Source organism: Nycticebus coucang, chromosome 22 (assembly GCF_027406575.1).
Source record: "Nycticebus coucang isolate mNycCou1 chromosome 22, mNycCou1.pri, whole genome shotgun sequence".
Classification (NCBI taxonomy): domain Eukaryota; kingdom Metazoa; phylum Chordata; class Mammalia; order Primates; family Lorisidae; genus Nycticebus; species Nycticebus coucang.
In genome coordinates this window covers 21,198,405-21,224,277 of record NC_069801.1, presented here as the reverse complement: position 1 = coordinate 21,224,277, position 25,873 = coordinate 21,198,405, and the positions used below count along the sequence as shown (strand labels likewise).

The 25,873-nt window shown below is 42.5% G+C and overlaps 1 protein-coding gene across 2 annotated transcripts in view; it reads right to left on the bottom strand.

Annotated features, from left to right (window-relative positions):
• The window catches only part of WDTC1 (WD and tetratricopeptide repeats 1), a 78,612-nt gene that overhangs the window by 30,565 nt on the left and 22,174 nt on the right, over positions 1 to 25,873 (bottom strand). For both annotated transcript variants that reach the window (XM_053576428.1, XM_053576429.1), the window contains exons 2-3: positions 22,153 to 22,300; positions 19,892 to 19,975 (exon numbers count right to left, since the gene is read on the bottom strand). In XM_053576428.1, coding sequence (XP_053432403.1) covers positions 19,892 to 19,975; positions 22,153 to 22,200 — 132 coding nt within the window. In that variant the 5' untranslated portion in view covers positions 22,201 to 22,300. The remainder of the gene's footprint in view (positions 1 to 19,891; positions 19,976 to 22,152; positions 22,301 to 25,873) is intronic.

The following is a 25,873-nucleotide window of genomic DNA, read 5'->3' as shown; positions in this document are numbered from 1 at the left end:
AGTCACTAGGCATTCCTACATACTGTTCTTTTGTTCCTTCACCCTCCCTCATTCCTAAGAGCTCCTTGATTGATATTTATCTCCCTGCCCCAAATCAGACCATATGTTTCAGGACGCATTAGTCCACTGTCCTTGCCACAATGACAGGTTCAGGAACTTAGGCCTAAACCAAATAGGATGTGTTATTCAATTGGCCACAGGGATTGGCTCAGAAATGTAACCCCAATCAGATGCAAAGATGCAAGGGGGAACAATGCTCGTAGATTCTGGAAAAGGAGTTTTCTCATTCTTAAGAGAGTCTATGGAAGAGATGCCTTTCTTCCTTGGCAGGCTGGATGTACTAAAGTGCCACCTAGAACTGCTGCACATCTTTCCACCATGAGGGAAGCCAGCCTGAAATCAACACACAGAGGAGCATCCAGCCCAGGGAAACAGAAAAATGGAACCACAGCAGCCAGAGTAACCAACCTGAACACCTATCCTACATTTTCAGTTAAGTGAGCCCATCATTTCATTATTGTTTAAGGTAATTTGAGTTGGCTGTTACTTGTGAGCCAAAGCATCCTAATCAAAAAGCTCTAATTCATTCTTCAGGTCTCAGGTGACATTTCCCTCCCCTATAGATGTGGGAGGGAGGCATGCCCTGCCTGTGGGGTCCTAATGTCATGCTGCATCGTGGCTCTGTGTCGACTTGATTGTTTTCTTCCAGCAGATTGAACTCTGCAAAACACAGGCTTTGTGGATTGTATTCATTGCATCCTCAAGGCCACGCATAGTGCCTGGCATGTATCTGTTGCCTAAATGAATAAATGAGTCCAGTAGGACTAGTGAGAAGAACTGCAAGATATGAACACATTGACTCTTCCAACTGTCTAGTCAGAAAATGTGTTCTCTGCCTTTTCCTTCCCTCTTTTTTATTTTTCTTTCTTTATTTAAAAGACAGGGTTTTGCTCTGTCACCCAGGATGGAATGCAGTGGCATGATTATAGCTCACCGCAGCCTTGAACTCCTGAGTTCAAGTGATCCTCCTGCAGCCACCCAAGCAGCTGGGATTACAGGCACACACCACCACACTGGCCTCCTTCCCTTGACCCTTTGTCCTGTACAGATTCTCATCTGGAGTGAAACTCATTTCTTGTCCTCCACTTACATACATTACTGACACACTGTTCAAACTTACAGTTACTTGCTAACCTAACGTCTCTTGTTTTCCTATGACAGTTGGTTGAAACCTCACACGTTTCTGGTCACTGTTTCTGGGTAAAAATAATTTCTTTCTTTTTTTTTGGGACGGAGTCTCACTATGTTGCTTTAGGTAGAGTGTTGTGGCCTCACAGCTCACAGCAACCTCAAACTCTTGGGCTTAAGCGATTCTCTTGCTTCAGTCTCCCCAGGTAGCTGGGACTACAGGTACCTGCCACAATGCCTGGCTATTTTTTGGTTATAGTTGTCATTGCTGTTTGGCAGGCTCGGGCTGGGTTCGAACCCACCAGCTCCAGTGTATGTGGCTGGTGCCCTAGCTGCTGAGCCAGTCCTCTCATTTTCCCAGCACACTGTAAATGACTCATGCCAGGAGTCACAGCATCAGCTTGGAATCTTGCAGAATTCCAAGGACCTTGAATGACTGCCACTTATTAAGGGCTCACAAAGGCACAGAGCTAAGCTGAGCACTTGTAGTAGGCAGAATAATGGCCTCCTACAGATGTCCATGTCCTAATCTTCTGAAACTTATGAATATGTTATTTTTGTAGATGGCAAAAGGAACTTTGTAGATGTGATTGAGGTCAGGACTTTGAAATGGAGAGATAATCCTAGACTATCCAGGTGGGCCCACTCTAATTACATGAATCCTTAAAATCAGAGAACCTTTCCTGGCTTCTAAGAACTGGAGAGATGGAGGTGTGAAAGGGACTGGACCTATTGCTGCTGGCTTCAAAGATGAAGGATGGGGGCAGGAACCAAGAAGCGTAGCAACCTCCAGAAGCTGGAAATAGCAAAGCAATAGTTTCTACTCTATAGCCTCCAGAAGGAACGCAGCCCTGACAACACCTTGATTTTAGCCTGGTAAGATCTTTATCAAAATTTTGATCTACAAAACTGTAAGACAATAAATTTGTGTTGGGTGATAATTTGTTCTGGCAGTAACAGGAAACTAATATAGCACTTTACATTCACAGTCACCTTTAAGAGACAGGTATCATTATTCATTTCACAGATAAGAAGAATAATGCTCAGAGAGGTTAGGTAATCTGCCTCATGTGGCACAGCTAATAATAACAGGATGCAGGAGAGACCCCAGGCTCTCAAGAATGTATTTGTCCAATGTATTTGTCTTCAAATTAGTAACCCATTCAAAGTACAGAAGACAGGGGCCACAGTGGACAAATATTATACTTGTGATTCATTTTTACATGGTTAAAAATAGCTCAGAGGCAAATAAGTTGGAGAAAGTATAGAAAGAAGGTTCAGGGTGGTGCCTGTGGCTCAAGGAGTAGGGCTCTGGCCCATATACCGGAGGTGGCAGGTTCAAATCCACCCTGGCCAAAAACTGCAAAAAAAAAAAAAAAGAAAGAAAGAAAGTTCAGGGCAGCACCTATGGCTCAGTGAGTAGGGCGCTGGCCCTATATACTGAGGGCGGCGGGTTCAAACCTGGCCCCAGCCAAACTGCAACAAAATATAGCCAGGCTTTGTGGTTGGTGCCTGTGGTCCCAGCTACACGGGAGCCTGAGGCAAGAGAATCACCTAAGCCCAAGAGCTGAAAGTTGCTGTGAGCTGTGACACCACAGCACTTTACCAAGGGCAACAAAGTGAGACTCTGTCTCTTAAAAAAAAAGAAAGAAAGAAAAAGAAAAAAGCTTCAGGCAAGGTTCTTCAAAAATACATAGTAACCATTATTAAAAATATTAAGAAAGGGCTTAATGAGTTAGAACACGCATTTGGGAACCTACCTTACAAGGAATAAGAGTGTTTTCAGAGAAGTGATTTGGCTGTAATAAATAATAGTGGTTTGGTTATAGGTACACAATCAATAATCATCTTGACAAATAAAATGGGGCGGTGCCTGTGGCTCAAAGGGGTAGGACGCTGGTCCCATATGCCGGAGGTGGTGGGTTCAAACCCAGCTCTGGCCAAAAAAAAAAAAACAAAAAAAGAAAAATACAATGAAAGAAGCTGAGCTTATGACATGGAATTAAACAGTGGTTAAAAAAAAAAAAAAGGAAAAAATGGCTAAGGAACTGAGAGAAGGGGTTGTTTAGGGATGCAAACATTTCTACTTAGGAGGAGCCTGGCACACCAGGCAACTGGGGGAAATAGGAAGAATACAGGAAAAGAACCTACAATAAAAATTTTAAACCTCACATAAATTCCAAATTATAACCTGACCTTCAGTTCCTATATATAACTTTATTAAATATTGATTATATCAGCTTGGCACCCGTAGCTCAGTGGTAGGGCGCTGGCCACAGGGGCTGGCAGGTTTGAGCCCGGCCTGGGCTTGCTAAACAACGATAACTGCGACAAAAATATAGCCAGGCATTGTGGCGAGTGCCTGTTGTCCCAGTTACTCGGGAGGCTGAGGCAAGAGAATTGCTTCAGCCTAAGAGTTTGAGGTTGCTGTGAGCTGTGACACCACAGCACTCTACCACGGGTGACTCTGTCTCAAAAAAAAAATTGATTATAATTACTATTTGTTATAAGTCTCTAAAGTATGTTAGGTAGCACACTGTAAGAGGAGGAAGAAGAGGTAAGAAGTATTTTATCACTGACATTCCTAAGAACTATAGGTGGATAATAATGATAAAAGCCAATGGACTTTTAATGTTTTTATTACTGCTTTTATTTATTTATTTTATTTATTTTTTGAGACAAAGTCTCACTCTACCCTGGTAGAGTGCTCTGGCATCACAGCTCGCAGCAACCTATCACTCTTGGGCTCAAGTGAGTATCTCACCTCAGCCTCCTTAGTAGATGAGACTACAGCAACCTGCCACAATGCCCAGCTGTTTTTAGAGATGGAGTCTCCCTCTTACTTAGGCTGGTCTCGAACTCGTGAGCCCAGGCGATTCTGCCTACCCTGGGCTCCCAATATGCTGGGATTACAGGCATGAGCTACCATGCCCGGCCTATTACTGCTTTTAAATGCTTAATAGACTATGCATGTGTTACAACCTGTACTACTGTCCCTACCATGGTATGGTGGTATGGTAACACTGCTAGGAAGAACACTACAATCTCATTATCATTTCCTTTTCACAGGTAAACCCCAAGTCTCAGAGATATTAAATATTAATAAATTACCCAGGGTCACACAAAATTGTAAACACTCAGTGTGTTACTAGCCTAGCAAACGAGTAAGAGAACCTAGGTCAATTTAATTACAAAGTTTTTTTTGAGGGCCAGATGCAGTGGCTCACATCTGTAATCAATCCTAGCGCTCTGGGAGGCCCAGGTGGGTTGATTGCCTAAGCTCATAGGTTTGAGACCAGTCTGAGTCAGAGCCAGATTCTGTCTCTAAAAATAGCTAGGTGTTGTGGCAGGAACCTGTAATCCCAGCTACTCGGGAGGCTGAGGCAAGAGAATCTCTTGAGCCCAAGAGTTTGAGGGTGCTGTGAGCTGTGATGCCACAGCTCTCTACGGAGGGTGACAAATGAGACTCTTGTCTCAAAAAAAACAAAAAAAGGTTTTTTTGGCTGTGCTAGACTATCTCAAATGCCACCCTTACTCCATCTGTATTAAAAAGATAAAGTGGTGGCTCACACCTAAAACCCTAGCATTCCAGGGAGCCAAGGTGGGAGGATCCTTTGAGGTAAGAAATTTGAGACCAGCCTGAGCTGAGAGCGAGACCCTATCTCTATAAAACATAGAAAAATAACTTCAATGAATCCCCAACTATAAAACATAGAAAAATAACTTCAATGAATCCCCAACGATAAAAAAAAGAAAAAAGAAAAATTAACCAGGCACAGTAGCTCATGCCTATAACCCTAGCACTTTAGGGGGCCAAGGAAGGTGGATTGCTTGATCTCAGGAGTTCAAGACCAGCCTGAGCAAAAATGAGACCCCATTTCTACCAAAGAGAGAAAAACTAGCCAGGCAATGTGGCAGATGCCTGTAACCCTAGTTACTCAGGAGGCTGAAGCAAGAGGATCTCTTGAGTCCATGAATTTGAGGTTCTGTGAGCTATGAGGCCATGGCACTCTACCCAGGGCAATGACCAAGTGAGACTCGGTGTCCAACAACAACAACAAAACACATGGAAAAATTAGCTGGGTGTGGTAGCATGTACCTAAGGTTCCTGCTGCTTGGGAAGCTGAGGCAGAAGGCTACAGTGAGCTATGATGATGCCTAGTACTCTAGCCCCGCAAAAGAGTAAGACTCTGTCTCGTCACCTTAGAGAAACTACCTGAGAATTTCTTATAAAGCTAAATTTACATCTACCCTATGACCAGACAATTCCACCCTAGGCATTTACTCCAGGGAAATGAAAACATTTATCTATACAAAGAATGATATGAGAATATTCATAGCTGCTTTGTTTTTAAAAACCCCAAATTAGAAATAACCCAAATGATCATCAACAGGAGAATGGATAAACAAACTTTGGCATGTCCATACAGTAGAATACTATTTCACAATAAAAAAGAATGGACGTGGATAAACCTTGAATAACACGTTAAGAAAAAGAAGCCAGAAACAAAGAATATGTACTATATATAATACTACTTACATGAAGTACAAGAATAACAAACTAATCTGTGGAGACAGAGGCAGAAAATGGTTGCTTTGAGGTAGGAGAGTTGACTGAAAAGGGGACACCATGGGAACATTCTAGGGTGCTGGAGGTATATCCTGTCTTGCTGTGGGTGGTAGTTAGTCAGACATATTCATCTAACTCTACCTCTCTATGCAAGTCCACAGGAAGAAATAAAAAATATAAAAACTCTTCTAACTCAATCAATACTTGAGACCTATGTACTTTTTTATGTAAATTAGACATCAATAATGAAAGAGAAAAAGGTCTTAGTAACAGCAATACTGTGCCTTTCATATATACTTTGCAACTATCTTATGACTGTAACACCATCATTATCATTCTCATTTTTCAGATGAGGAAAAAGTTAATACACCAAAGGCCCCATAGTGAGTAAACAGTGAACTCATGTCTGACAGATTCCAAAGCTTGGTTTTTGTTTTTGTTTTGTTTTTTTGTAACTGACAGATAAAACCGGATGCACACTGCAGAATGACTAAATCTAGCTAATTGATATACGCATCGCATTACCTCACAAGGTTACCATTTTTGCGGTTAGGACACAATACCCACTCTCTTAGCATTTTTCAGGACTACAATATATTATTGATTACAGACACCATGTTGTTCACTAGATCTCTTGAACTTATTCTATTGAAAGTTTGTATCCTTTGGCCAACATTATCCCAGTATCTCCATTCTCCCAACCACCACTTACTCTGTATTTTTATGAGATCAACTTTATTTTAGAGTCCACATGCAAGTGAGAGCATGTGGTATTTGTGATTTTGTGCTGGTTTATTTCACTTAACATAATGTCCTCTGGGCTCATCCATATTGTCACAAATAGTAGGAGTTCCACAGCTTAGCTTTTAATCACGATGTCATGCTGCCTGTTTGTTTGCTTGGGACAGTTTCTTGCTCTGTCATCCAAGCTGCAGTGCAGCGATGTAATCATAGCTTACTGCAACCTCCACTCCTGGGTTCATTCTGCCATAGCTTCCCAAGTAGGTGGGACTACAGACACACAGCACCACGTCTGGCTAATTTTTCTGTTTTAGGAGATGCGGTTAGCCATGTTGCTCAAGCTGGTCTTGAACTCTTGGCCTTAAGTGATCCTTTTGTCTCAGCTTCCCATAGTACTAGGATTACAGGCATGAATCACCATGTCTGGCCTATGTTGCCTTTATTTTATATGGAGCTGTCTCAAAAGTTAAATGCCTGGGATGGGCATGGTGGCTCATGCCTGTAATCCCAGCACTCTGGGAGGCTGAGGCAGGTGGACTGCCCTGAGCTCATGGGTTTCAGAACAGTCTGAGCAAGAGTGAGACCCTGTCTCAAAAAATAGCCAGGTGTTGTGGCAGGCGCCTATAGTCCCAGCTACTCGGGAGGCTGAGGCAAGAGGATCGCTTAAGTCCAAGAGTTTGAGGTAGGCTCGGCACCTGTGGCTCAAGCGACTAAGGCACCAGCCACATACACCTGAGCTGGCGGGTTGGAATCCAGCCCAGTCCTGCCAAACAACAATGATGGCTGCAACCAAAAAAATGACCGGGCATTGTGGCGGGCGCCTGTAGTCCCAGCTGCTTGGGAGGTGGAGGAAGGAGAATCACTTGAGCCCAGGAGTTGGAGGTTGTTGTGAACTGCGATGCCATGACACTCTACTCAGGGTGACAGCTTGAGGCTCTGTCTCAAAAAAAAAGTTTAAGGTTGCTATGAACTGTGACACCATGGCACTCTACTGGGGGTGACATAGTGAAAGTGTATCAAAAAAAAAAAAGTTAAATGCCTGCTATGTGCTAGCACTGTACTAGGCTCAGGGAGACATGACTGAGTCAGACAGACACACTGCCTGTCCTCACATTTCCCCTGCTCTTCTCTAAAACTGTAACACTAGCTCTCTTCCATGTTACTATGATCTCCTCATAAGCATCACTTCAAATGGCTATAGAATATTCATCCAAAGATTAAATCATATTTACTCACTTTTCCCTTAGTGTTACACATTTGGGTGAGTTCTGATTTTGGTGTGTTGACATATTTTAAAAGTCCAGTGGGAAAAGAACATTTACAGGTGACTGGGCAGCCCAGACTAGGCCCAATGCTATGGCGTTTCGCGTTTGATTAAAACATATAAAATCTGTGTTGTAAACCATGTGGCACAGGAAGCTCTGATGAGCAGTCATGCTATGGAAAAATGTTTTAAAATGGGAAACTATCAGTAAATATAAACTGGTAGACAACACTATCAAAATGTGAGATATACACGGGAAAAATAATAAAAGTCATTTTTGCTGGGAGAGAAAGATGGGAACTATTTGCATTAAAGGAATAACAAAAGAAAAGAACTAGGAAGTCTACAAATCAGTATTTATCCTGATATAACCAAAAGAACCACAGATGCACATTTTACAACAGGAAGTTGAGGCTCTGAAGCTGGTTAGTGAGAGGCAGAATTGTAAAGTGAAAGAGCTGTCTGAGTTTAACTCCAGTTTAGCGTTGTCCTAACTACATGGGCAGTCAGTTAAGATTCCCAAAGCTGGGTGATGCCTGTGGCTCAGTGGGTAGGGTGCTGGCCCCACATACCAAGGGTGGCGGGTTCCAACCCAGCCCCAGCCAGCTAAAACAGCAGTGACAACCGCAACAAAAATTGCTAGGCGTAGTGGCGGGTGCCTGTAGTCCCAGCTACTACTCGGGAGGCTGAGGCGAGAGAATTGCTTAAGCCCAAGAGTTGGAGGTTGCTGTGAGGTGTGACACCATGGCACTCTACCGAGGGCAACAGAGTGAGACTCTGTCTTAAAAAAAAAAGGAAAAAAAAAAAAAAAAAAAGATTCCCTAAGCCGGGTGTCAGCCACATACACCGAGGTTGGCAGATTTGATCCCAGCCTGAGTCTGCTAAAACAACGATGACAACTGCAACAACGATAAAATATAGCTGGGTATTGTGGCAGGCGCCTGTAGTCAGTCCGAGCTACTTGGGAGGCTGAGGCAGGAGAATCACTTAAGCCCAAGAGCTGGAGGTTGCTGTGAGCTATGACGCCATGGCACTCTATCAAGGGTGACAAAGTCAGACTTTATCTCAAAAAAATAAAAAAAAGTGGTGGCAAGAATACTGAGAAATTCTAACCCTCATACATTTCTGTTTGGAACATAAAATGGAGGTGCTGCTTTGGAATACAAATTTGCAGTTCCTGAAAGAGTTAAACACTGAGATATCATATGCCCAAGCAATTTCACCATTAGGTATATATCCAAGAGAAATGAAATTATATGTCCACAGAAAAACTTGCACATGAATGTCCATAGCAGCATTATTCCTTATAGCCAAAAATGTTTACCTACTGACAAACTGAGAGATGACAAAATGCTATTCAGCCACAAAAAAAAGAATAGAATACTGATTCATGCTACAACATGAATGAACTTTGAAAACAATATCCTAAATGAAAGAAGCCTGATAAAAAACCCACATATTTTATGATTCTATAATATTTACATGAAATGTCCAGAATAGGAAAATCCAGAGGGACAGAAAGTAGATTAGTGGTTGCTGGGGTAGGAAAGGGGTTGAGAGATGGGGAATGACTGCAAATAAGGGTAAAAGGTTCCTTTCTGAGATGATGAAAATGTTCTTGAATTAGATAGCAGCGATTACTGTACAACCTTGTAAATTTACTTAAAAACCACCAAACTGTACACATAACCAAAGTAAAAAACAAGCCATTCTTTGATGACCCCTGATTCCTTACGAAAGGACTCTTTCACAAAGTCATATCCCTTTCTATTTCTCTTTGAACATGACCTGTTTAACGAAGGTAGTATCTATTTTACTTCCCTAAAATGACATTGTAAAAAAACCCCAAAAACCTGCCGGGCTTGGTGGCTCACGCCTGTAATCCCAACACTGTGGGAGGCTGAGGAGGGAGAATTGCTTGAGCTCAGGAGTTCGAGACTTGCCTGATCGACAGTGAGACCCCGACTCATGAAAAAAATGGAAAAACCCAGTCGGGCGCCACGGCAAGCACCTGTAATCCCAGCGGCTTCCTGAGGCTAAGGCAGCGGGATGCCCACAGCCTTAATTTGAGGTTGCAGTGAGCTACCACACCCACTGCACTCTACTCAGGGGCATAGGGTGGGACTCTGTCTCAAAAAAAAAAAAGCAAAGAAATAAAAAATAAGCAACGAAATAAACAAAACAAACAAACAAACAAAAACCCCAAACCCAACATGTCTGTTACAGTAAGATTATACCATGCCTAAGGAACAGCTCTGGTATACCAATTCTATCAAAAAGGAAATCAAGCTAACTTTATTAACTTGTTTTCATAAATTTGTAACTTGAATTTATTTTATTTTATTTTATTTATATATTTTTTGAGACAGAGCCTCAAGCTGTCACCCTAGGTAGAGTGCTGTGGCAGCACAGCTCACAGCAACCTCCAACTCCAGGGCTGAAGCAATTCTCCTGCCTCCGCCTCCCAAATTGCTGGGATTACAGGCACCTGCCACAACGCCCGGCTATTTTTTGTTTGCAGCCGTCACTGTTGTTTGGCAGGCCTGGGCTGGATTCAAACCTGCCAGCTCAGGTGTATATGGCTGGCGCTTTAGCCACTTGAGCTACAGGCACAGAGCCTGTAACTTGAATTTTTGCTCAAATTATATAAGAAACAAAATGGAAAAAGCAATCAGGCCAGATTGTGAAGGTGAGATATATAATACTTGCAATTTGTTTACAAAGAGTATTGGGGCTGACTGAGGTGGCTCACATGTGCAATCCTAGCACTTTGGGAGGCCAATTGGGTGGATTACTTGAGCTCAGGAGTTCGAGACCAGCCTGAGCTAGAGTGAGACCCTGTTTCTACTAAAAATAGAAAAAAAAAAAAACAGGGCGGCGCCTGTGGCTCAGTCGGTAGGGCGCCGGCCCCATATACCGAGAGTGGCGGGTTCAAACCCGGCCCCGGCCAAACTGCAACCAAAAAAATAGCCGGGCGTGTGGCGTGCCCCTGTAGTCCCAGCTGCTCGGGAGGCTGAGGCAAGAGAATCGCTTAAGCCCAGGAGTTGGAGGTTGCTGTGAGCTGTGTGACGCCACGGCACTCTACCGAGGGCCATAAAGTGAGACTCTGTCTCTACAAAAAAAAAAAAAAAAAGAAAAAGAAAAAACAAAACTAGCCAGGTGTAGTGGCAGGCACCTGTAGTCCCAGCTACTCAGGAGGCTAAGGCTAGAAGATTTCTGGAACCTGGAAATTTGAGGTTGCTGTAAGCTATGACGTCATGGCACTCTACCCTGAGTGACTGAGTGAGACTGTCTCAAAAAAAAAAAAACGCACAACCAAGAATAATATTGGTTAGGCATGGTGGCTTACACTGGTAATCTTAGCACTCTGGGAGGCCAAGGCAGGTGAATTGCTTGAGCGCCTGCCACAACGCCTGGCTATTTTTTTGTTGTTGCAGTTGTCATTGTTGTGTAGCAGGCCCAGGCCCGGTTTGAACCCGCCTGCCTTGGTGTATGTGGCCAGCGCCCTAATCACTAAGCTATGGGTGCTGAGCCAATCTTACTAATCTTATTTCTACCACCTGACATTGTCAGACAGTGAGTGAGACAGTCTCAGTCATTCAGGGTAGAGTGCCATGACATCATAGCTCACACCTACCTGACATTAGAAATGCTCAGTTTTATTTGTGAAGTGAGATTCCTTTCCTCTCCCTTGTTCTAGCAAGTGTCTTATACTGGGCCAAGAAATCCCTCAATTGAATAAACTAGGGCAGATCATAACTTTCAAAGTGAATTTGAAAGACCTTGGTGATAGAATCAAAAATGAAAGCAAGTATCCCCCCTCCAAAAAAAGTGAGAATTGCAGGGAATCCCTGAATATTTGGCTCCTGTCTAATTATAACAATAAAACTCACCGAGATGAAACAGCACATATAACTGAAGAGGATGTGGAATACTCAGCAGAGATGTCCAAGGAAATGAAAAAGTGGTTTGGTCTTAAATATAAGAACAGCTTAAAATTAATCCTAATTAATATTAAATTTAAATTCTCTAATCTCAATCTCCTTCTGGCTTTCTTACTTGGATGCTGCCACTATCATAGTTCTTTGTACTTTCTTTCTTTTTTGTTTTTTTGAGTTTCACTACATCACTCATTCAATATGGTATCGCTGTAATTATAAACAAATAGAAATAACTCTAAGTTATTTACTTAGAAATTTATTTACACATAGGAAATTTATTGACAAAATCTTGGTACATCTACATAACGGTGTACTACTATACACCTGTACACTCACACACACGTTTCACCTAATTCATTAACATTGCTACATTTGCTTGCTTTCTCTCTTCCTCTCCTCTTCCTCTTTACACCTGCATAAGTGCGTGCACGCACGTGCTCATACTTCCTTCTCTAAACAATCTGCAAGTAAGTTGCAGACTTCAGGACCCTTGATAATTAACTACTTCAGTGTATGTTTCTAAGAACATAGGCATTCTTTTATTTAACTAGAGCATGTTTATCAAAATCAGGAAATTTAACACTAATACAATATTAACATCTAATATATAGTACATATTCAAATTTCACCAATAGTCAAAAAAAATGTCCTTTTTATTTTCCTAATCCAGAATCCAATCCAGGAACACACACTGCATTTAGTTGTCATTTCCTTTTCAGTCTCTTTTTATCTGGAACAGTTAAATCGCTCTTCTTTGCTTTTTATGACACTGACATTTTTGAGGAACGTATCAATTGTTGTGAAGAAATGTCTCTCAGTTTGTTTCCTCATGATTAGATCTAGGTAAACCAATTTGACAGAAATAATACCTCAGTGATTTTATGTCCTTAGTGCAAAACATCAGGTGACATATGATGTTTATTCGTCTTAGTTAAAGTGACTAGGTTCCTCCACTATAATGGTATATTTTTCTCTTTATTATCTGTGAGGAAAGAGTTTGCATTATACAAACAAAATAGCCTTCAAACAGATGAAATACATATTCACCTTCATTCATAAGAGACATGAAACTTAAAACTATACTGCTTACTGTCAGAATGATACAAAATTCTAAAGCGTAACTAAACAGTCTATTGGTGAGTTATAGAGAAACAGGCACTCTTGTGCACTCCTACTGGGAAGACAAAAATGGCACAAACTCCCATGGTGGGAAATTTGACAATATCTGACAAAACCACATTTACATTTACCCTCTGACCAGCACTCCCCAGTTTAGGTTTTTTTTACCCTGGTGATACATCTCCAGCAATACTAAAATACATATGTGTAGGGTCTTTCATTATGGTATTGCTATAATTATAAACTATTAGAAATAATAGTTTACATACATAGGAAATTCTTTTTTTGAGACAGAGCCTCACTTTATTGCCCTTGGCATCACAGCTCACAGCAACCTCAACTCTTGGGCTCAAGTGATCCTCTTGCTTTAGCCTCCCAAGTAGCTGGGACTGTAGGCACCCACCACAATGCATAGCTATTTTTAGAGACAGAGTCTTGCTCTTCCTCAGGCTGGTCTTGAACTCCTGAGCTCAGGCAATCCACCTGCCTTGGCCTCCCAGAGTGCTGGGATTACAGGTATGAGCCACCGCACTCAGCTTTATTTATACACAGGACATTTATTGACAAAATCCTGGTACATCTACATTAATGGTATACTACTATGCTAAGGAAGGACTCTATGAGTTCATAGGGGATGGGATTTCCAAGATATATTAATAAAGTGAAAAAAATACAAAAGAATAGCTGTCTTGCTGTCTATCTCATGAATCAATGGTTCTTCATTTTCACAAAGACCTCCAAGTCCAGTCAGCCAACCCCTCCACTTTCTCCTCATGTACCACCTAGTGGCTTTATTAGCCAGCTAAGAATCAACACTCCAGGCTCAGTGCCTGTAGTTCAGTTACTAGGGTGCCAGCCACATACACCAGAGCTGGCAAGTTCGAATCCGGCCCAGGCTTGCCAAACAACAATGACAACTACAACCAAAAAATAGCCAGGGCAATGTGGTGAGCAGCTTAGTCCCAGCTACTTGGGAGACTGAAGCAAGAGAATCGCTTAAGCCCAAGAGTTTGAAGTTGCTGTGAGCTGTGATGCTGTGGCACCCTACCGAGGGCCACAAAGTGAGACTCTATCTCAAAAGGGAAAAAAAAAAAAAAGAAAGCAAGAAAGGAAAAGAATTAATGCTCCATTACTAACAATCATTCTCTTGCAACATTCATCTGATAAAATCCCCACCCTGTATTATCTCCCTGCTTTCTTCTATTTTCAACTTTTCCTTTCTACCAATTCTTTCCTCACCTCAACTGTCATCCCTCCCTATCACTTGTATTCTTTGTTCTCTTGAATTGAATACCCTCTATGTCCTCTTGCATCTCTCACGTTAGCATAACACATTTACTGCTTTGTAAGTTAACTTGTTTAATCTAAAATTGTCTTGGAAGCAAATCTGTGGTCTCTCTGGCCCACTGTGTTCAACAATCCGTGAAATTTCTCAGAATAATAATGGACACATTGGGATTGGGAAGAGAATATTTGTTGAGTTTTATATTTGATAGAAGAATGAAGGCAGGCTAGGCACTGTGGCTCATGTCAGTAATCCCAGTGGTTGGGAGGCTGAGGCAGGAGGATTGCTTGAGGCCAGGAGTTTGAGATCAGCCAGGACAACATAATGAGATCCCATCCCAAAAATAATAATATAAAAAAAGATGTGAGCAACGCCTGTAGCTCAGTGAGTAGGGTGTCAGCCCCATATATCAAGGGTGGCAGGTTCAAACCCAGCTCCAGCCAAACTGCAACAACAACAAAAAAGAAATAGCCAGGCATTGTGGCAGGTGCCTGTAGTCCCAGGTGCTTGGGAGGCTGAGGCAAGAGAATCGCCTAAGCCCAAGAGTTTGAGGTTGCTGTGAGCTGTGATGCCACAGCCCTCTACTGAGGGCGACAAAGTGAGACTCTGTCTCTTAATAAAAAAAAAAAAAAAAGAAGGCTCGACGTCTGTGGCTCAGGAGGCTGAGGCGCCAGCCACATACACCTGAGCTGGCGGGTTCGAATCCAGCCCTGGCCTGTCAAACAACACTGACGGCTGCAACCAAAAATATAGCCGGGCATTGTGGCAGGCGCCTGTAGTCCCAGCTACTTGGGAGGCGGAGGCAGGAGAATCGCTTGAGCCCAGGAGTTGGAGGTTGCTGTGAACTGTGATGCCACAGTGCTCTACCCAGAGCAACAGCTTGAGGCTCTGTCTCAAAAATAAAGAAAGAAAGAAAGAATAGCCAGGCATGGTGGCATTTACCTGTAGTCCCAGCTATTTGGGGGAGCTGAGGCAGAAGAATCACTTGAGCCTAGCAGTTTGAGGTTGCTGTGAGCTGTGATCACACTACTGCACACTAGTCCTGGCAACATAGTGAAATACCATCTCAAAGAAAAAAAAGGAAGAAGAATCCATTGTAACAAGATATAAGAGTGCCAAGGACAATTTTTTAACATGAAAGAGGGAGAATGCAAAGGGATCAATGTACTTCTTAATTCAGATCTTCCTCAAGAAGAAAATAATTATAGACCTAACTAGTCAGAACAAACCAGAAGACATCAACTTTTAGAAAAGAATAATAAAAGGAAAAGACAATTAACTTAAAAAAGTAGACTTTCAGAATCCAACTAGTAGGATGAACACAGAGGAGAGAACATCAAGTTAACTTGGATGCTTTTTTTTTTGGTTTTTGGCTGGGGCTAGGTTTGAACCCGTCACCTCCGGCATATGGGACCGGCGCCCTACTCCTTGAGCCACAGGCGCCGCCCAGATGCTTTTTTGTTTTTAAACAGAGTCTCACTATCTCTCTTGGTAGAGTGCCATGGCATTACAGCTCACAGCAACCTCCAACTCTTGGGCTTAAGCAATTCTCTTGCCTCAGCCTCCCAAGTAGCTGGGACTGCAGATGTCTGCCATAATGCCCAGCTATTTTTTGTTGTTGTTGTGGCAGTTGTCTTTGTTGTTTAGCTGACCCAGGCCTGGTCCAAACCTGCAGGTTTTGGTGTATGTGGCTGGCTTTGTGCTACAAGCGCCGAGCCAACTTGGATGCTTTTTAAAGAGTCAGCTCTGTGGGTACAAATTCTCCCAATATACGGGAAGCGTAATAAATATCAGACTGGGGGCTCGGTGCCTGTGGCTCAAATGGCTAAGGCGCCAGCCACATACACCTGAGCTGGCGGATTCAAGCCGGGGCCCACCAAACAACAATGACAACTGCAACAAAAAAATAGCTGGGCGTTGTGGCGGGTGCCTGTGGTCCCAGCTACTTGGGAGGCTGAGGCAAGAGAATCGCTTAAGCCCAGGAGTTGGAGGTTGCTGTGAGTGGTGATGCCACAGCACTCTACCCAGGGTGACAGCTTGAGGCTCTGTCTCAAAAAAAAAGAAAAAGAAATATTAGACTGGGTAAATTCTAATTTTCAAGTGACATAAAATATGAAGTCGAAAGGTAAAATCAGGCCAAATTATTAAACTAGAAACTAGAAAAATAACATGGCTAAAGAGATATAAGGTTACAAAAGCTAACTCTAATACAGAAAGTCAAAAAAGCCAATTAAACCAACAGGTTTTTATTGACTAGCTACTAAATATTCAACACTAGGTCATAAGCGTTCTCTTTCAGTTTAGAAAAAAACTAAAAAAGTAGGCCAGGTGTGGTGCTTCATGCCTATAATCCTAGCACTCTGGGAGGCAGACACATGAAGAAGAATCCATGGTGACAAGATGTGAGAGTGCCAACAACAATTGTTTAATATGAAAGAGGGAGGAGTGCAAAGGAATCAATGCTTAAGGACTACTTGAGCTCGCGAGTTTAAGACCAACCTGAGCAAGAGCAAAACTCTGTCTCTACTAAAAATAGAAAAATTAGCCGGGCATCATGGCATATGCCTATTGTGCCAGCTACTCAGTAAGTTGAGGCAGGAGGAACACTGGAGTCTGGGAGTTTGAGGGTGCTGTGAGCTAGGCTATTGCCAAAGTACTCCACCTGAGGCAACAGAGGCAACTCTGTCTCAAAACAAAAACAAAAACAAAAACAAAATAAGTAGAAAATTAGGAAGTCTAGAAAAAAAGTGTTTTACCCAGATCTAAACAAGAAAAAATTATAATTAATAACCACCAAAAGGCAGGAGGTTTTACTATTGATTTTCTCTCTCTCTTATCCCATCCTCACTCCCTGGTAATCTTTTCCTAATGCCAAAGATCAACTATTGTTAAGTAACATGAGGTCCATATCTGACAATGATGGGAAATAAAGGAAGGAAATGACCACAGAGTCTTTTTTTTTTTTTTAGAGTCAGAGTCTCACTTTGTTGCTCTCAGTAGACACAGCTCACAGCAACCTCCAGCTCTTGGGCTTAGGTGATTCTCTTGCCTCAGCCTCCCAAGTAGCTGGGACTATAGGCACCCACCACAACGCCCGGCTATTTTTTTGTTGCAGTTTGGCCGGGGCCGGCTTTGAACCTGCCACTCTTGGTATATGGGTCTGGCACCCTACTCACTGAGGCACAGGCGCCACCCATTACTATAAAGTCTTAAACAGTGATGCCAACAAATCAGTATTGTAGGAGTGGCATCTTAGGAAACTTTTAAGACTTTTCTATAAATAACAACAACAAAAATAGCAAATAATGTTTCAGTGTTATAGACCATGGACTTTTACAATATGCTAAGCACTGTACTAAGTATTTTACGTAAATTAACTTATTTATTCTTCTCCCACAGGCCTAAGAGACATTATTTTACAGATGAGAAAATGATCTTTAGAACTTATTTTTATTTATTTTTATTACTCTGTTGCCCCCAGAACAGTGCCGTGGTGTCATAACTCACCTCAGACTCTTGGGCTCAAGCAATTCTCTTGCCTCAGCCTCCTGAGTAGGTGGGACTACAGGCGCCCAGCACCTTACTCCGTTGAGCCACAGGCGCTGCCCAATGCCAGGCTATTTTTAAAGATGGGATCTCGTTGTAGCTCAGGCTGGTCTCGAACTCGTAAGCTTAGGCAATCCACCTGCCTCAGCCTCCCAGAATGCTATGATTACAGGAGTGAGCCACCGCGTCCAGCCAATGCCCAGCTATTTTTTTAGAGACAGGGTCTCACTCATGCTCAAGCTGTTCTCAAACTCCTGAGCTCAGGCAATCCACCCACCTTGGCCTTCCAGTGAGCTAGGATTACAGGCATGAGCCACTGCACACAGCCCATATCCAGCTAATGTTTATTATTTTATTTTACTATTTTATTATTTATTTCACTTCATTTTATAGAGCTGGGATATTACTATGTTGCCCAGGCTGGTCTTGAACTCCTGGCTTCAGCAATCCTCCCACTTTGGCCTCCCAAAATGTTGGGATTACAGGTGTGAGCCACTACACCTGGCCCAATAAATTTCTTTCTAGTCTTTTTCTAAAACCAATATGATCACTTACAAATACTAACCTGAAGGAACTTATGAGAATTCTTATTCAAGATGCAGAAAACACTAAATTCGGTAGGACAGCTAAAAACTGGATTCAGGCTCAGCGCCTGTAGCTCAAGTGGCTAAGGTGCCAGCCACCTACACCAGTGCTGGTGGATTCAAATCCAGCCCGGGCCCACCAAACAATGACAACTACAACCAAAAAATAACCGGGTGTTGTGGTGGGTGCCTGTAGTCCCAGCTACTCCGGAGGCTGAGGCAAGAGAATTCTTAAACCCAGCAGTTTGAGGTTGCTGTCCGCTGTGAGGCCATGGCACTCTACCCATGGTGACAGCTTGAGACTCTGTCTCAAAAAATAAAAAATAAAAAATAAATAAATAAAAACTGGATTCAAAACATGATCTTGTGGAAAAGAACAGAATTAACATTATGAAGTGTTTCTGTGTCAGACACAATTTAAAAGGTGAATTTCACCTAATGTGCATAATGCAATGGTACATTTCAAAACTATTAAGAAAAAAATATAATGTCTTACCACAACAAATAAGTAAATGAGGTGATGGATGTGTTAATCAGTTCAATGTAAGCATTTCACATTGTATATCAAATCAGACACTGAACCCCATAAATGCATCACTGTACAGTTATGATTTAACAAAAAAAAATTAAAAATAAATAAATAAATAAATAAACTCACTCTCTCTCAGACACACACACACACAAACCCACCTAGAATATACTATGAATGCTATTTGGGTGATGGATACACTAAAAAAAAAAAAATTAAAAATAAAAAGCTGAACTTTTAGACCAAAGGCCTGGCCACACAGTGCGGGCTATTTTTAAAGATGGGATCTCGCTCTAGCTCAGGCTTTGGCCTTTCCAAATATGTTGTTTTTAAATACCTATTCCCTATCCATATCACTATAACATTGCTTTTATGCTGAAATAAGTGTATGTGCATGTATATATTATGTGCACATGTGTACAGGAATTAGAATTTACAAAGGGTAAATTCTTTTTTTTTTTTTTTGTGGTTTTTGGCCGGGGCTGGGTTTGAACCCACCACCTCCGGCATATGGGACCGGCACCCTACTCACTGAGCCACAAGCGCCGCCCACAAAGGGTAAATTCTATACACAAGTAAGAATCATTACTGCTCAAGCCAACAGTAAAAATGGTGGTATGGAATTCAACAGACTTTTTCTAAGCACAAAGCAAATATTATATAAAAAAAAAAATCACTTCTGGGCAGCGCCTGTGGCTCAGTGAGTAGGGCGCCGGTCCCATATACTGAGGGTGGCAGATTCCAACCTGGCCCTGGCCAAACTGCAACAAAAAATAGCCAGGCATTATGGCAGGCGCCTGTAGTCCCAGCTACTCGGGAGGCTGAGTCAAGAGAATCGCCTAAGCCCAAGAGCTGGAGGTTGCCGTGAGCTGTGACACCACAGCACTCTACCAAGGGTGACAAAGAGAGACGCTATTTCTAAAAAAAAAAAATCACTTCTAAGTGACAATGTCAATTATTGACTTTGATTCAAATTTAGCTGCCTAATAAAAGGAGAGGTTACCTTCATGTATGACCTGCAGAGAAACATTTGTTTATCCTTTGAATAATGCCAAGAGGACAGTCTGCAGGCAGAGAATGGAGAGCAGACCATCTGCATCTAGGGTGGAAACCAGATGTCTTACCTGGAGCTCTGCTTCCAGGCCCAACCGCCGAATAAAGGGGTCAGTGACATGGTAGCGACGCTCAAAGCTCAGGGCACCCCGCTCCTAGGGGACAGAAACATATTCATGATTTCACTGATTCAACATGTTTTACTATATGCCTATTATATAACTTGCCCTGTCTTGGACACCACAGGAGCTAGAAAAGGTAACAAGGAATTGGCCTGAAAGAGCTTGCATTATTTTGGGGCAGGAATTGAAGAGTAATAGAAGAGAATATATAATTAAACACTAAGTTGTGCTGTTGGTTTTTTTTTTTTTTGTGGTTTTTGGCCGGGGCTAGGTTGGAACCCGCCACCTCTGGCATATGGGACTGGCACCCTACTCCTTGAGCCACAGGCGCCGCCCTGTGCTGTTGGGTTTTAAAAGAAAAGGCAAAAAAAAATTTTTTTTTTTTTTTCTTTTTTGTAGAGGCAGAGTCTCACTCTATGGCCCTCAGTAGAGTGCTGTGGCCTCACACAGCTCACGGCAACCTCCAACTCCTGGGCTTAAGCAATTCTCTTGCCTCAGCCTCCCGAGCAGCTGGGACTACAGGCGCCCACCACAACGCCCGGCTATTTTTTGGTTGCAAAAAATAGGGGCTGGGTTTGAACCCGCCACCCTCGGTATATGGGGCCAGCGCCTCACTGACTGAGCCACAGGTGCCGCCCAAAGGCAAAAATTTTTTAAACGGAAAGAAGAAAAGTGGAAATAACACATGGAATATTTTCACATTTAAGTTAGAGAAGGTGGACATCACCACTGGCATACATATTGGACACAAAAGAACAAAATAACCTATTGATTCTGTGCCTCTAGGAAATGGTCCCTATACTTGAGAGCCACCCATCTAATGAAATCACAAAAACACCCCAAATGGACAAAGCTACAAGGACTCAAGGATGCACGGAAAATATACAAAACATACAGACTAATGTACACTATGGCTCAGGCAGTGGCATACACTTAATCCTTCTGATTGGTAACCATAGCTTATGCTGCATTCATTTTTAAATCAATTTTAGTTTAGGATGGGTGTGGTGGCTCATGCCTATAATCTCAGCAATTTGGGAGGGTGAGGCAGGAGGATTGCTTGAGCCTAGGAGTTCAAGGTTGCAGTGAGCTATGATGACACCATGGCGTTCTAGTCTGGGCAATAGACTCTGTCTCAAAAAAAAAGGCAGCAGTTTAACCTAACCACTGCCCTGATGAATTACCTATAAGACTTTAGTCATTTTACCTTCCTTCCACTTTATGTTGTTAAATAATGATAATGTCTGTCCGCCTGCAAGCTGGTCTTGAGAATAAAATATTAATGAGTATGAGAAAGTTCTTTAAAAGGTTAAGTGCTTAAAAAATTTTTTTTAAACACTCTTCCTAGCTCACAGCAACCTCAAACCCTCAAACTACTAGGTTTAAGGGTTCCTCCTGTCTCAGCCTTCGTAGCTGGGAGTAACTAGGACTACAAGTGCCCATCAGGACATGGGGCTAATTTTGCTATTTTTAGTAGAGACAGAGGTCTTGCTCTTGTTCAGGCTGGTCTTGAACTCCTGAGCTCAAGTGGTCCTCCCAACTCAGCTTCCCAAAATGCTAGGATTACAGACATGAGCCACTACACCTGGCTGAGACTAAACTTCTGATTCTACCTTGGGATTACTACAGCTGGAGCACATTCATGATTTGGCTGAACATATTCCATTAACCTTCTGTGGCTCCTTTATTGAAGGTTTTCCTGATAAATCTGAGGTTACTCCCTAACAACTTGACTGCTCAGTCATCCATTCATCTCATAGGTATTACAGAGTGTCTTCTCTAGTCAAACTGCAGAAGACAGTGTGGGCTTAGCGCAGGTGAACCTCAAAAAAGAAAGGAAAAAAATCTAAACTGAACCGAGACTAAGACTCTTCCAGGCTCTGTTATATGTACAACTTAGCAGCTGGAGCAACAGGAAGAAGTTACATTTACTCTGGTGTGCCACCCCCAATACATGGATGTGTGTGCATGTGCACTGATGGCTTCCCTCCTTCACCAGCCTTAATCTCAGCATCCCAGTCATAAATTCTTGACAGAAGTCTCTGTGACTTTTGTGTTCTTAGATGAAACAAGATGGAGTGGCAAGAGACCTTGATTTATGTGACTTTAGGTGAATGACCAACTCTAGACTTCCGTTTTTTCATTTGTAAAATGAATCTATGAGGGAAGAAAGGATCTCATGCTCTGGTTCAGAGGTCTCAGTTGCTTACCTTGATCTGCCTACGGATGAGGTCTCTAGTTATGTTGACTTTTGCCATCTTCTCTTAATGAGTTCAACAGAAGGAAGCTATAGAAGGATCTTCAGGACCCTTGAGCATTCCAGCCAAGCCCAGGTCCACAAGACACACATTTAATTACCTGAGGAAAAAAACATCATCAAACCCTGAAGGATGGAAGAAGGTAGCTTCAGAGCTCTAATTCCATGCCTAAAACTGCCCACCCACACACCCAATGAACTGGGTATTGCCTGTAATTTATGGCATGTTGGGCTGGCTCTGCTCCACAGTATTGAAGAACCTCTGGAAAGGGTGAAGAGGGTGGGGAAGACAGTGATTCACAGGCACAGGAAGTACTAGAACAAACACTGAAGGAGTTATATATACTTCAGGAGAAAAATAGAGGAGTTGGATAAAAGTATGAAAGGAGATGGTAGCATATCTTGAAAGTTAGAACAAGGCCACACAGCTAGAAAGACATCAAGTTTCACTTATTCAGTATGCATCTGTGCAACCTGTCTGAACATTTTAATCATGCTTCCAATCTTTGACCCTCAGCCTAACTCTCCTTAAAACCAATCAGTACCACAAACAGAACTCTTTCTTTCTTTCTTTTTTTTTTTTTTTTGAGACAGAGTCTCACTTACTCACCCAGGGCAGAGTGTCATGACATCAACCTAACTTATAGCAATCTCAAACTCCTGGGTTCAAGCAATCCCTTTGCCTCAGCCTCCCAAGTTGCTGGGACTACAGATGCCCGCTACAATGCCCAGCTAGTTTTTCTATTTTTAGTAGAGATGGGGTCTGTCTCTTGCTCAGGCTGGTCTCACTCTCCTGAGCTCAAGTAATCTTCTTGCCTCAGCCTTCCAGAGTGCTAGCCCCACAATGCTGGGCCTCACAGACAGAACTTTTATTTTATTTATTTATTTTTTTTTGTAGAGACAGAGTCTCACTGTACCACCCTCCGGTAGAGTGCCGTGGCGTCACACGGCTCACAGCAACCTCTAACTCTCGGGCTTACACGATTCTCTTGCCTCAGCCTCCCCAGCAGCTGGAACTACAGGCGCCTGCCACAATGCCCGGCTACAGAACTTTTAACCCTCTAACAAATTCACAGAATCAAAGAGTGAAAAAAAAAATGTAATAATGGTGATTGTGCCCCCAAACCCAACTCATAAAGAAACCCCTCATGAATATCCTTCCAGGTAGACTTACAGTCTCACCAACTCTTGAAGCAAACTCTTCCTGTATTATATAATTCTGAAGGTTAGAAAGACCAAGTGATCCTATTTCTGAGAATTTACCATTAAAAATTCAAAATCTAAGAAATAAAGTTCCATTTCCACATATATTCATCACAAATTCTGTAACACCAAAAAAATTAAAATCAGATAGTTTCCAATAGAGGAATGAGCAAATAATATATAGCCATACAATATTATATAGAGATTAGAAATGCTAATTATGAAGGAAAAATGCTTAAATCATAATGTTTATTTAATACATGCTGCTTTTTCAATAAACACTATTATCACAGCTATGTTTAAAAAATGAAGTATAAGGCTGGGCACAGTGGCTCACGGCTGTAATCCTAGCACTCTGGGAGGCTGAGGTGGGTGGATCTCTTGAGCTCATGAGGACAAGACCACCCTGAGTAAGAGTGAGACCCCATCTCTACCAAAAATGAAAAACTGTGGCAAGAGAATCACTTGAGCCCAAGAGCTTAAGATTTCTGTGAGCTATGATGACATGGCATTCTACTGAGAGCGACAAAATGAGACTGTCTCAAAAATATATATAATGTGTGTGTGTGTGTGTATATATATATATATGAAGTATAAAAATAATAACTATCCCTGGGTAATACTATGACTAATTTTTTTTTCTTTGAGACAGAAAAAGAATCACTATATCACCCTTGGTAAAGTGCCATGGTGTCATAGCTTACAGCAACCTCAAACTCTTGGGCTTAAGTGATTCTCTTGCCTCAGCCTTCCAAGTAGCTGGGACTACAGGTGCCCGCCACAACACCTAGCTATTTTTTTGTTGTTGTTTCAGTTGTCACTATTGTTTAGTTGGCCGGGGCTGGGTTAGAACCCGCCAGCCTGGGTGTATGTGGCCGAAGCCCTACCCACTGAGCTAGAGGTACCGTCCTTCATTCTACTTTTTGATATTTTCAAAAAATTTCTACAAAAGCACATTAACCTTATAATCAGTTTTTTAAAAACCGTAGATTTTTAAAGGTAGTCTGCCTCTTCTTATTTCTACCTTTTGGCTCTGGCTCCACTTTGGGAGCTATATAGGAGAAGTCTAGTTTTTTTCCCACTGATAGGCCTTTGTGCTGAAGATGGCTCTCTGGGTTCATCAGGCCTCCCTGCCAACCTCTCAGCTATCAGGATATGCTGAGGACACTTTTGGATCTTCTTCCTGAAAACTCCATTCTTTTTTTTTTTTTTTTTTTGGCCGGGGCTGGGTTTGAACCCGCCACCTCTGGCATGTGGGACCGGCGCCCTACTCCTTGAGCCACAGGCGCCACCCTTCTTCCTGAAAACTCCTAACACACGCTCTGGAAATCATATCTTCTCCACATGATCTGTGAGGAGACTCCTTTATTTCTTCTGGCATTTAACTATAATAGGAAACGCTACATGTAAATATTATGTCATAGATTTTTTTTTCCTTTAGCATAAGGGACACAGTAGGACAATTAAAAAACTCGCATCTACAGAGTGTCTAACCTGTGGCCCACAGGCTGGATGGGGATTACTTGAGGCCTGTTTTGCTTATTTGTGGCATCAGATACTGTGAAAATTACAAGGAATTTTTTTGCACATCAGCTTTTGTTAGGATTTGTGTATTTAATGTATGGTGCAAGATATTCTTATTCCAATGTGTGGCAGAAAAAAAAAAGGTTGAAGCCGGACACAGTGGCTCATACCTGTAATCCTAGCACTTTGGGAGGCCAAACTGCTTGAGCTCATAAATTCGAGACCAGCCTGAGCAAAAGCAAAACCTCGGGCGGCGCCTGTGGCTCAGTGGGTAGGCGCTGGCCCCACATTCGCAGGGTGGCGGGTTCAAACCTGTCCCTGGCCAAACTGCAACAAAAAAATAGCCAGGCATTGTGGCAGGTGCCTGTAGTCCCAGCTACTGGGGAGTCTGAGGCAAGAGAATCGCCTAGGCCCAGGAGTTGGAGGTTGCTGTGAGCTGTGTGACACCACGGCACTCTACTGAGGGCAATAAAATAAGACTCTGTCTCTACAAAAAAAAAAAAAAAAAAAAAAAAAAAAGCAAGACCTCATCTCTACTAAAAATGGAAAAACTAAGACAAGAGGATCACTTGAGCCCAAGAGTTGGAGGTTGCTGTGAGCTATGACACCACAGCACTCTACCCAGGGCAACAGCTTGAGACTCTGTCTCAATAAGAGAAAAAAGAGGGCGGCGCCTGTGGCTCAGTCGGTAAGGCGCCAGCCCCATATACCAAGGGTGACGGGTTCAAAGCCAGCCCTGGCCAAACTGCAACCAAAAAATAGCCGGGCGTTGTGGCGGGCGCCTGTAGTCCCAGCTACTCGGGAGGCTGAGGCAGGAGAATCGCTTGGGCCCAGGAGTTGGAGGTTGCTGTGAGCTGTGTGAGGCCACGGCACTCTACCGAGGGCCAGAAAGTGAGACTGTCTCTACAAAAAAAAGAGAAAAAAGAACTTTTTATTATTTTATTATT